Source organism: Mus pahari, chromosome 5, assembly GCF_900095145.1.
Source record: "Mus pahari chromosome 5, PAHARI_EIJ_v1.1, whole genome shotgun sequence".
NCBI lineage: Eukaryota > Metazoa > Chordata > Mammalia > Rodentia > Muridae > Mus > Mus pahari.
In genome coordinates this window covers 37506999-37519071 of record NC_034594.1, presented here as the reverse complement: position 1 = coordinate 37519071, position 12073 = coordinate 37506999, and the positions used below count along the sequence as shown (strand labels likewise).

At 45.4% G+C, this 12073-nt stretch overlaps 1 protein-coding gene across 1 annotated transcript in view; it reads right to left on the bottom strand.

The window, feature by feature from the left end:
• Positions 1–622: 622 nt before the first annotated feature.
• Positions 623–12073, bottom strand: part of LOC110321275 (aldehyde oxidase 3) — an 85018-nt gene continuing 73567 nt past the window's right edge. Inside the window, exons 34-35 of the mRNA XM_021197467.2 lie at positions 6578–6745; positions 623–900 (exon numbers count right to left, since the gene is read on the bottom strand). Coding sequence (XP_021053126.1) covers positions 847–900; positions 6578–6745 — 222 coding nt within the window. The 3' untranslated portion in view covers positions 623–846. The remainder of the gene's footprint in view (positions 901–6577; positions 6746–12073) is intronic.

The window sequence follows — 12073 nt, the reverse complement described above, 5'->3', positions numbered from 1 at the left end:
GGGGAAGCCACATGCCACTGCTGCTTCGACATCCTAAAGCTGCTTCCTCAGTTTCCCTAAATTGCCCTCTGAAGGGTCATCTTAGAGGCAACTTTGCCTTATGTAGCATCTCAATGAATTTCAGGAACAGAGTCTTAGAAAAAAAAATCAAGGGACTTTCCAACAAACGTGTGCATTAAAACAACAAGTGAAGCCTCATTTTATAGTCGCTGCAGACTCTCTACTCCAAAATTCTACATTTAGTCTAGAATGATTAGCAAGTCATTTTACACACAGCATTATAATGCTGGAACTTCACAAACTATAGGTAAACAATCACAGAATCCTGTTCATTTCTCTGGGATTTTTGTTTTTTGTTTTTTGTCTTTGTTTTGTTTTGTTTTGTTTGTTTGTTTTTTCGAGACAGGGTTTCTCTGTGCAATCCTGAACTCACTCTGTAGACTAGGCTGGCCTCGAACTCAGAAATCTGCCTGCCTCTGTCTCTCAAGTGCTGGGATTACAGGCGTACACCACCACTGCCCGACTATTTCTCTGTTTTACGTTTATTTCTTTTTCAGAATAGGAACATATTGTGGAGAATAGATATTCATTTTCTCTGTAGACTCAGCACAGAAATTCTTCACACAGTGGAAAATTCCGTTTAATATATTGAATTAAACATGACCTTTGGCTGAAGCTCTGTAAGCATCATTGCTTATAGTGCATGTGATTAAAGATTACAAGATTTTGTAAATATGAAAATTTAAGAATTGCCTCTAATTTTCTGCATATTTTAGATAAAAATGTTTATACTCGTGACCTGTGGAAGCTTTAAGTCCATCTACTTTTGTGCTGGAACCCCAAGTACTAGGCAACTGGGATGGACCACGGCTTACAGCATTTAGAATCCGTTTGTGGAACCTAAAAAGAAAGTTGGAAAAGAAAGATGAAAGAATCCAGGTTAAAAACAGAAGAGAAAAAAAAAATCTAAAATAACCCATATAACTAATGGATGGCAAAAATAGTTTCTTTTTCAAAAAACATTTAACCTATTTATTTATTTATCACATTTATTTGCTGAATTTGCATAGATTTTCTCTTTCCAAACAAATTAGGTGATTTCAGATAAATAAAAAAATATCTAATTCCTTGACATAGTAAGCAGAGGCAAAATGTATACAATATTGGCTCAGCCGAAAAGAACTAGTGAAGCATTTCTAAATACAATGGCAAACACGGGTGGCCACATGTCCACATGATGGAGAGAGACTTGTTAATCTTCTGTCGGGTCCTTTGGCTTTAGTGATGTGAGGGCTTAACCCTGGCAAACTCTAACTGGCCCAGAAACAGGAGTTCTTCCGTGAAGTAAACGGTCCTCAAAACTGAGACAGAAAAGAAACTGGGAGGCAGAAATGCTCTCTAGGTGAGTTATGGCCATTGCACTTGTGAGAAGCGATTATTGAAAACATCAAGAGCTTGTTCAAAAATGGAATGCAAAACTGAAGCACTCGCTCATAGAATTTAGTGACACCCTTCTTCCCTTTTGCAAAAAAGATTTTGCAAGTTTAATACTGGCCTTTTTGTTTTGGTGAATTTCTTTTTCTAAAGGAAGCTTAAAAAAATTAGTACAAATAATCTTACATTAAAAAGCCACCTTTTTGTTGTTGTTGTTTTAAAAAGATGTAATCTTTAAAAATAAGCATCTACTGTTAAATAGAAATGGAAGAAAAAAAAATTAAATATGCAATAAGAGAGAAGGCTGACCACACAAAGAGAAATGGAATGCCTACTGAGACTGTCCTGTGTTTTCTTAAACAACCTTTGATCTAAATTTAAAAAAAAAAAATTTAAGCTAGGTAAGTGGACTTCATTAAATTCAGTCAAGTCAAAACTAATCAGAAAAGTGAATTCATGCTTATTCTACAAAATAGAATTTCTCACAGATTCTTTCAAAAGCATAAGCCAATGTAGCATAATTAATTTAAAGACCTTTTATTTTTTTAAATGCTTCCTTTATATGGAATGCAAAGAAGTAAGACAGGAAGGCGATCCCGGAAGGCGAGAAAATAGATGCTGGATGACGTTGGGCAGAAAGTGATGGATATCCATCACACCTGATAGACAACAGGTGTGAATGAAGCCACAGTGACCTTGGAGCACAAAAGCAGAACTTACACGTGTGCTGCCCGAGGGAGCAGGACAGGGGCAGAATTTTGATTTCCACCTCACACCACTAGAAGCTCTCAAGTTGGAGGGGTAAGCATGAGTTTTGCAAGCTCGGGTTCTGACGCTTCTGAAAATGAGCTGGGGATTTGATTGGGAAGCTGACTTTCAAGACTGTAAAACACACAGAGGTGCTGGAGGGCTCATTCGGTCTCTGAGGATAAGTAATTCTAGCAAAGCATTCCGGCATGGTGCTAGCCAGGCCCCAAGCCTCTCCCGGTGCATCTCCTCATCTGCTCCTAGGTTCAGCTTCCCTGCCCTGTAAAAGGCCACCTTGAAAGCAGCACAGTCCTTTCGCAGTAGCAAATACCACTCACCCTGCTCTCACCCTGGAAGCCCACTGCTGGTGACAGCCCTCTGCAGACGATGTTGCCCTACCTCAAAGATAACAGTTTCATCGCTGCCTTTGGAAAAGCATTTCTTTGACCTACCTGTGCAGAGCAGGCGCTACTTAGACATAAATTGCTGCAAAGTCAACCCCACACTTGTTTGTATTTGTATTACATTGAAACACAGATTTCTATGAGATTTACCCAGGGTCATACCATGTCGATCCATCTGTGTCCCTCACACTCCAGGTGGGTGAAAAACCAAGTTAGTGAAACCATTTTGGGTGAGTTCTTATTTTTCCCTTCCCCTATTCCCTCTCCCCCCTCCTTTCCTATTCTTTATTTCCCTTCCTTTAACAAGGGCTTGTCATGTAGCCCAGGATGATCCTGGCCCCTTTATGCAGTTTAAATTGGCCTTTGTTTCATGGCCATCACCTTGCCTCAGTCCCCTGAGCGTTGGGTACAAACATTTCTTGTGACTTTCCCCGCCCACAAAGGCCTCCACCCCACCCTTGCTGTAATATTGTGGAAGGGAGCATGGGGCAGAGATGGAAAGAGCCAGGAGAGAGGTGGAAGGGAGCATGGGGCAGAGATGGAAAGAGCCAGGAGAGAGGTGGAAGGGAGCATGGGGCAGAGATGGAAAGAGCCAGGAGAGAGGTGGAAGGGAGCATGGGGCAGAGATGGAAAGAGCCAGGAGAGAGGTGGAAGGGAGCATGGGGCAGAGATGGAAAGAGCCAGGAGAGAGGTGGAAGGGAGCATGGGGCAGAGATGGAAAGAGCCAGGAGAGAGGTGGAAGGGAGCATGGGGCAGAGATGGAAAGAGCCAGGAGAGAGGGCTTTCTCTCTTCGCTCAGCCCTGGCACTGCTGGATTTGGGGGTTGGGGGAGGCATGGTAACAAAGCTCTTGGGGTCTGGAGCATCTGTGAGGGTTTACGAGGGTGTGGTTCTCAGGCCGGCAGGTCTGTTCTGTCCTCAGTTGCCTTTGGGAAAGTTGTTGGCTCCCTAGAGATGTGCTCATATCCAGGGTGCACAGGGGTGTGGGGACTTCCGTGTCCTATTCCCCAGACCCACCTGTCCATCTGGTCCCCACATCCAGCCTGTCTGGCTCATTCCTCTCTCCCCTTCCCTTTCCTTGTCTCCATTTTCTTCCCTCAGGTTAATGATGTCCTTTTACGATTCTAATTACTACTTTGTACTAATGACTCATAAATCTGTCGGGAATTCTGCCCACTTGTCAATTCTGGGCTAGTTGCTTGCTGGCAAAATTCTTTGGCTGACTGACTGCAAGTCTAAGAGTGGGTTTGCCACTCTCCTTGGAAGGATTCCCCTGCTGCCTACGGATGGGAGAAGCCACACAGTCCTCCCATTCACCCCAGGACAACCGTAGGCCAACCCTGGATTCTCCGCTGCCATCGTTCAATGAATGGCAGGCATTGCATGACCTCCTTTCCTTCCACTGCCATTAGCTTTGTCACGCTCAGGACTCTGTCATCTCTTGGCTTGGTAGCCAAGCTCCTGTTCATTCTCAGGCTAATTCTTGTTATAGCACCTGTCAGGCTGCTTACTTGAGCAGCTCATTCTCGCGGTCATGTGGCCCAAGGCCCGCCTGCTCTCAGGATGGAGCCCAATTTACATTTATGACTCTCCGAGTTCTAGTTGAGGCTTGCGTCCCGGTTGATGCTCCAGATCTCGCTCTGCTCAGTCTCCATCCCGGAAACGCACACCATCTGCGCGCTGGTGCTTTTCTCCTCTGCCCTGCATTTACTTTAATTTTCCCTCTACCTGGAGTTCCTGTTCCTTCTGCCCACTTGTCTAGCTCTCATCCGTTAGCTGGATGTATCTCTGTTAGGTCTACCCTGTGTCATGTCTGGTCTGGCACTTTCTTCTTGCTCCACTCTCCTTTTAAACCTATATCATTACATTCTAAGTCCCATGAGGTGGACTTTTGGATATATACTTATTTTTTTGTCAATGCCTGGTCACAATTGTTAAATAAAACCTGAATGTGTATTTCATTGCGCCCTGTTCTCTCTCTAGTCCTGGAGAGGAACAAGTCTAATAGATTAAATATGCACACACACACACACACACACACACACACGCATATGGACACCACACACACAGACTCCCGCCCCCCCCCACACTCACATCATAACCCACCGGTGACTGGCTTGGTGCCTCTCTAGTAGAGAGTGTACTAAACCTCTTTCATATACATTTTAGAATGTGTCTTCAACAGTTCAGGCATGTTCAAGTCTGGTGGCACAGGGACATTTCAGCTGACATCATATTTGGATGATTGGTCAGTTTTATATAACATCCTTGCTAAACCCACACACCTGTCCCTGCTTGCCACTGTGACTCAGTCAGAATTCCTCCATTACCGTGACGTTGAAGTTAAGGAAAATCAGAAAACATAGGGCTAGAAACGAGGACCTGTTTGGGAGCAAAGGAAGATTACTGATAATGGTCCTCACTAACGCTTGTGCAGTTCATTTCCTTCTCCAAGGGATACAAGCAAGTAGGTGTTCTCTCTCTCTTCTAAAGGCACAGTGAGTGGTTGACCTGGGATTTGAACCCAGTTGTCTGGTTTCAAAGCCACTAATTCCCATCTTTCATATTGGTAAAGTTCAATGATAGAAGCAAGAGAAACGCAGCATGCTGCCAGCTCTAACAGAGTCGGTCATCCAGCTGGAGACAAAGGGCTAAAAACTCCACGGAGGAGTAAATAGCTCACAGGGCTTTGCACCCCCTCCGTGTGTTGTCTCCGGTGATGGAAGGTTTGTGTAGTAGTCACTTTTTCCATGCCTATCTCCTCATAGACTTTGGACTTTTAGGGGGAATGAACGAGCCTTACTTGCTGTGTTTCTATCTCAGCCTAATGCCCTGCTACACGTAGAGAGTAAGTGGAAGTGGAGCTGTGGTTAAGCTGAGCCACACAGGTAAATGGGCTGGGGTGGTGGTGTGGGAGCAGGGCTTTCCCAGGAGACCAATGAAAAACCGCAAGGAGGATGTGGGCGGAGTCACCGGAAGGGGTCCTGGAGGAAGACTGCTCCAGGGGGGCAGAACATTGTACTTCGCCTCTCACCCTTCATGCTTCCTTCTCCTTTAATTTTGGACCTCGTGAACTTTTTTTTTTTTAATCTTTCTTTCTCTTTCTTTCTTTCTTTCTTTTCTTTCTTCTTTCTTTCTTTCTTTCTTTCTTTCTTTCTTTCTTTCTTTCTTTCTTTCTTTCTTTCTTTCTTTTCTTTCTTTCTAAAAGCAATTAAAATTTGAGCTCCTTCCCTGGCTCCCTACAGCCTCCAAATGTCTCAGCGTTGTCTTTTGCTCAAGTCAAAACGCAAAAGGGACGGCGCACAGAAGCAGCCGCAGTCTCATAGAAAGCCACAAGTGGAAGCCGCACATGTTTTAAAATTTCTAGTACTGCCAAGTGTGGTGGTAGACACCTTTAAGCCCAGTACTGGGGAGGCAGAGGCAGTTGGATCTCTGAGTTTGAACACAGCTTGGTCTATATAGTGGGTTCCAGTACAACCAGGGCTCTGTGGAGAGACCCTGTCTCCCTCCCTGCCACCCCCAAAAGAAAGGTAAAACATTTCTAGTGCTCATATTTCCAAAAATAAACTTGGCTGCTGTAGTTTTACTTGTGGCTGTTCTACAAATTTTCATGTGCTGGAAGTTTGTGACTTGTTGGCCCAGTGTTAGGGTTGGGTGTGGTGAAGCCTGGGGGGAGGGGGACTTGATTGTGGAAGATTGCAGTACTCTTGAAAAGGCAATAGCCTACTGCAGCTCTTTTGCCACTCATGTGGGAAAGACCAGTTCTTAACCCTTTAAAGCCCACACTCCCTTCTAATAAATAGAAAAAAAAATCCCATAACTTCCTACTTGAAAACTCATGCTAGCAACTCCCATTTTTCACAAGAAGACTTCCTGCTTATGGGGATTTGTGGATTTACATTCGAACTGACACACATCTTGTGTCCCTGCCCTGAGAATCCCGAAAAGGGTTGCAGACATGCATAGACAAGACGGAGGTGATCCTCCCCGTACCAGGTTCGTGAACTGGTCCTCACAGGCCATACGGATCACTTCCGCTGTGGCAGGACTGTTTATGGCCCAAATCGGGGACAAGCCTCTTTCCTCACGAGCTGCAGCCACAGCAGCAGCAATAGCGAAGAACACAGAACAGCCCAGAAACGTTCCAGCTTCGCCAAGGCCCTGGGGGGTGTGGGGAGGGAAAACAAAAAAAATGAGAAGCCTTTTAGAAACCTGGTTCTGGATGAAGACAGGGACGTGGGGGCAGGGGCACTGGCCTGAGCTGACCCAGTGCTTCTGAAGAGGTCCCCTCCTTTCGGTTCTTGTTTCCTTGCAGCAATCTTGCCGGTAGGTGGGTAGGCCCTCTGGCAGAATATGGGCTGTTTGCTTAGCTATGTCTAGTACCTGAGCCATGTGGGGGTACAGGTAATCTTGCTCCACAGATCCACCAAAAACTCAGCATGCATTTTTTTTTTTAAATAGCCTTTTGCCTTTTCTAAATCACAGCCTACTTGGGATCATTCTTTTCTTTCCATCCACCTTTACGACCCATCCCAGAACATCCTGAACTCTGCTACAGGGCCAGTTTCTGTTTGTTTAGGAAGCTGGTTAGGCCTCTAAGGATCCCCGTTCTGATGGAAGACTGGCCAAGGTGTTAATCCTGATGCTGGTTACACTCGCCAAACAATGAGAACCTGGCCAAGGCCTGGCATGCCCATGCCCAAGGGGATCACATGGTTGCATGGTCCGAAGCTACCCACTGTGCCAACAGGGCTTTTAAGGGATGAGAATGGTATAGAAAATCTTGATTAATGGCGGACAATCTTGGTGGGGCCCATGCCAAGGATTTATCCTTCTCACTCTAAATTAAATCAATGACAGGGGTCCAAGAGCTTTTCTAAGATACAGAGCACTACACAGAGTTAAAGTTTTGTCAAGGTACAGCAGTGGACCCTGATGTGTTCCATGGAGGATGGTGTCTGCCGTCGAAAGTCTATGAGTTAGACGTCTCCTGGGGTAAAACTCAAGCGTCCTTTACCACTGTGCTGTGTTGATACAACACTCATAACCCTGTCCTGAGTGGAAGCCACTGTCTCATACGCTGTGGGGCATTCTTCTGGCTGCCTGTGCAGGCTGACTCATGCCAGGCTGCACAGGCAGGGGGTAACTGAACTCTGAGGGGGGTAGGCAGCCTTCCACTGATAGAGATGAGGGGTCCGGAACCTGTATGGGCGGCTCTGATTGAATGCATATCCAAGTAGGAGATAGATGCCAAGTGGATGCAACAAATAAAATGTATGCCAAGACGGGACAGTGGTGGTCCCTGGCATGAACTGAGAAGGCAGAGGTGGCTTTTCCTGGAAGAGATGATGTATGAGGTGAGAGGGTGCTTGCCAGGTGAGGAAGGAAAGATGAGTCCCAGGCAGTGTGTAAGTGTGTCTAAGAACTTGATGGACTCAGGCGTCCATGTATTTGTTTAAATACTGATGTAGGCGTCTCTGGGAAAGTTCGTTGTAGATGTGATTAGCACTGGCTTTACGGTATTACTAGCTTTGATGATATTTGTGAAGTACCTAAGAGCAAAACAAGTTTCTCCCAGCCAGGGGGAGAGATTCTGCCTCAGGGCCTCAGCACAGAAACCCTACCTGACTTTCTAGCCTGCCCTACAGATCTTGAATTTGTCGGTTCTACAACTATGTGAGTCAATTCCTTAAAATAGATCTGTGTGTACATGTACACACGCACACACACACACACACACAAACACACACACACATATATTCACATGCAACTATAAATATAGATATGCATGCATATATACATAGCACACATGTATAACATATGCACACACATATATCTACAATACCCAGATAAAGCCCATTGGTTCTGTCTGTCTAGAGAACTCTGATACAGGTGACATTCAAAGGCATCAGGAAGAGAGAAGAGCTGGCTTAATCCAAAGGTCTGAACAAAGCTCTGTGGGACAGAAAAGGTAGTATGAGAAGTCTCAGGGATGATTGGCAGGACTCTGGGATCCATGTTATTATCAACTCAAGGGAAGACACCAAAGGATTTTTACTACGAATCACATGATTTTCTTTCTAGTCTTATACTCTGGTTAATTTGCCATCTTAACAGATCAAGTATGCCTTAAATCACATAATATGCCAAAGAAATTCTTCTAGCAGTGACTAATGCTGAAGACTGGAGAGGTAGAGGGTCCTCAGTAGAGTGAGGATCCAGGGCCTTTGAAGAAATCATTGAGTTGCTCATTGCTCCACCCATTCTTGTCCAGCCAGGTTGTCAGGCTTGTCCTCATCAATAGTTGCTCCTTGCAGTAGAGGCCAACAGGTTCTCGTGCTATAACCCTCTGCCCTTGATGGGCCAGGGTGACTGAGATGGGCAGATGGGATCTTATGGCCATGTTTCTGTACAGTCATGATGGAACAGATAGGGACATGTTATGAGAAACGTGTCACTGAGCAATTTTATCATTCTTCAGCTGCTCAAGAAGACAGTTACGAGGTCACCAAGCCATAGATTCTGACACGTTTGCCTTTGCATGGGTGGTCTGTCATTGCCTCAAATGTTATCACACAGCAGGTGACACTCCTTCACAGTGCTGGTGAGCCTTCCCACACATGTTAGACTACTATGCCTTCCAGCAGCTGGGGGAGTACGTTCCCTGCACAGGCTTAAGTGGCTTCAGGGCAGCAATGGGATCAGGTGGAGGTATTCATGCTTTGACAACATGGTTTAAGCCCTCACACCTCAGCAGGATTCTCCTGAGAAAGCAGAGTGCCTAGGCCTAGGGCAGAGGGATTAACATTCTAACCAACTGAGAGCCTACCTAACCCTCCAGAAACCTAAGTGTACCAGGCTCTAGAGGTAATTTGTCCCCAGGAAACGACCCAAATTCCCAGAGTCTGGCAGTGTGAGCTAGACCTTAATTTTTGAGGAGAGACTAGACTATACACACAGCGCTGGGCTGCTGATTTTCCATCATCATATCCACAAGGGGGGGGGGGCAGCTGGTGATCACAGGCTCCTTCAGAGGCTTAAATCAGCCAGGAATATATAAATGTCTGTCCGTACGGCCACCAGGGAAGCCTGGATGAACAATGCCTTCACCTTGAACCCCAGAGATTTGTCCTTCCATGCTTAAGGCTAACGTGGCATATCGAGGTGTTTGCAAGCATCTGATGAGTGAATGTGAGGGCGAAGACTGAGATTGAATCGGTCAAAGATAAGCTTGCTTATTAGTTTAGTCGATGACACAGAGTGGTTGCCTAATCTTTGTCAGCACAACCGGATGTAGAATCACCTAGGAAACCGCCGAGGCACACATCTTTGGAGATGTTTGAGCTCCCAGACAGAATTAATTCAGGGGGTAGAGAGATCTTATTTCAATATGGGTTGCACCATTCTGTGGGTTAGAGGCTCATATAAAATAAGAGGGGGACAAAGGGAAAGCAAACGGAGTCAGAATGTCCATTTCTCTGCTCCCTGGCTACTAAGATGTGAACTTCTTCTTTCCCTACCATGATGAAGTGGATTGTTTTTCTGAAGCCATGATTCAAAAATAAATCTTGCTTTTTTTTAAGTCCTTTCTACCGGGAATTACTGTCAGAGACATACAAAAGTGACTAACACATCTAAGTGACATTGGAGTGACACCATCCTCAGTTGACTTTAAACAGGCCACTGCCAAATTGCATGGGGAGCATCCTTAGCCTTTGCATTTCTACAAAGCCCGCACTTCCCTCGCACATCTGAGAGGTAGAAACTGGGACTCAGGTAACTTACACGGATGAAACTGGGCCACACTGTCAGACCTTATACCATGCCCTGCTGTTTTTAGTATCAGTTTCTCCTGCATAATGGTGTGATTACTGGTTACTATTCTTTGAACAAGTCTCCCGAAGCTCATGTGCTGACAGCTTATTCTCTCTACATGGTGAGGTACGGCATTTAGGAGATGGTTAGGTCGTCAGGGCTCCACCTTCTTGAATGAATTAGTGTCACTGCAGGTGTGGGTGTGTTACAGAGGCGCGCTTGGCCTTTTTTCTCTGAATCAATATGCTGTATCTTCTGCCGTGGTATAACGCGGCAAGAAGTCACCACCAGGTGTGGCTTGTTAATTTTGGACTTTGCTGCCTTTGAGATGCAAATAAGTATCTCGTAAGCCACCCAGTCTCTGGTATTATGATATAGCAATGCAAAAGAGATTAAGCCATCAACACCAAGCTTTTCTTGCTGTTCAGGTTACAGGGTGAGTTTCCCCACTTCCTATCCTGCTATTCTGTGTTAAGCAACCTCACAGGTGTCTGCCTGTCCTTATTATACAGTGCCTTTCTGTTGCCTCAGAACATTTTCCCCTTTCTTCTGGCTGGAATGAGGAAACCGTGTGTCTTAACACGCCTGAGTGCAGTCCTACACGGATGTTAATATTTTGATCAATGATGGACAGGATATGCAACAATGGTCCAGCATGTCTCTAAGGGAACTCAAGAGTTTTTGTTGTTTAGTGGCATCGTGACAAGGTGACAGCTTCATACCACATGTTGTCCAGGTGTTTGCTGTGAAGATGCTGATCTAGACAGAATACTGCCCTGTCAGTTGTATGGAAGTATAACAGTACAGGTACACAGAGGGACTACTTGGTAATAAACAACTGTGCTTTGGCTTGGCTTTCCATCTCTTGTTGCTATTTTAGAATATACACATTCATTTTAACAAACTGACTGTAAAATAGAATGCCATGTGCTACTGGCAGCAGTCTCACACAGTTTGTGTTCACTGTGTCCCAAATACACATAGGGTCCATGTTCAGTGACTGGTGCAGAGCATTTAATTTAGGTAATACATGTTACATTATTCATATTGAAGCACTGGAGAAACACCCCAAACATGTGCTGGAACCCAGTCTACTCACACATGAGAATGAAGGTATTAAAAGCCACAAACTCACAGAGGACAAATGCCTCTCAGAGCCAAGCACTGGGGCTAAAGGACAGATGGACAAGCCAAATCCTTCAAATGAGGTTCCCTCTTCTCTCCTATAACATGGCCTCAGTGGGAAAAGTGCAAGGTGTGGGGAGGAGAAGGGAGCCAGGAGACAGTGATGGATAGTGTTCCGGGTCAAGAACTATCTTCTAACCTATACTTGACTTGGCTGAAAATAAGCGCCTGAGCAGGTGAACCATAGAGAGAATTGTAAAGTGTCATTGGCCTTTCCCTGTGACTGTGAAACTGGTCAAGGTGACAGTCTCTTAAATTTGGTAACAAGATGGATTATTCCAGGATTACAAGGGTATGAGCATCTGGGGGTCGGGGAGGGGGGCAGTGTACCACCGCTAATGTCCTTATGGGGGTACAGAGTAGGTACATCCTCTTGGGAAGAGGAAGAGCAAGGATCACATGTTCCTGGCCTGGAGCAGAGCCTGCAGCAGCCTGCTCAGCCTTATAAACACACACACACACACACACACACACACACACACACACACA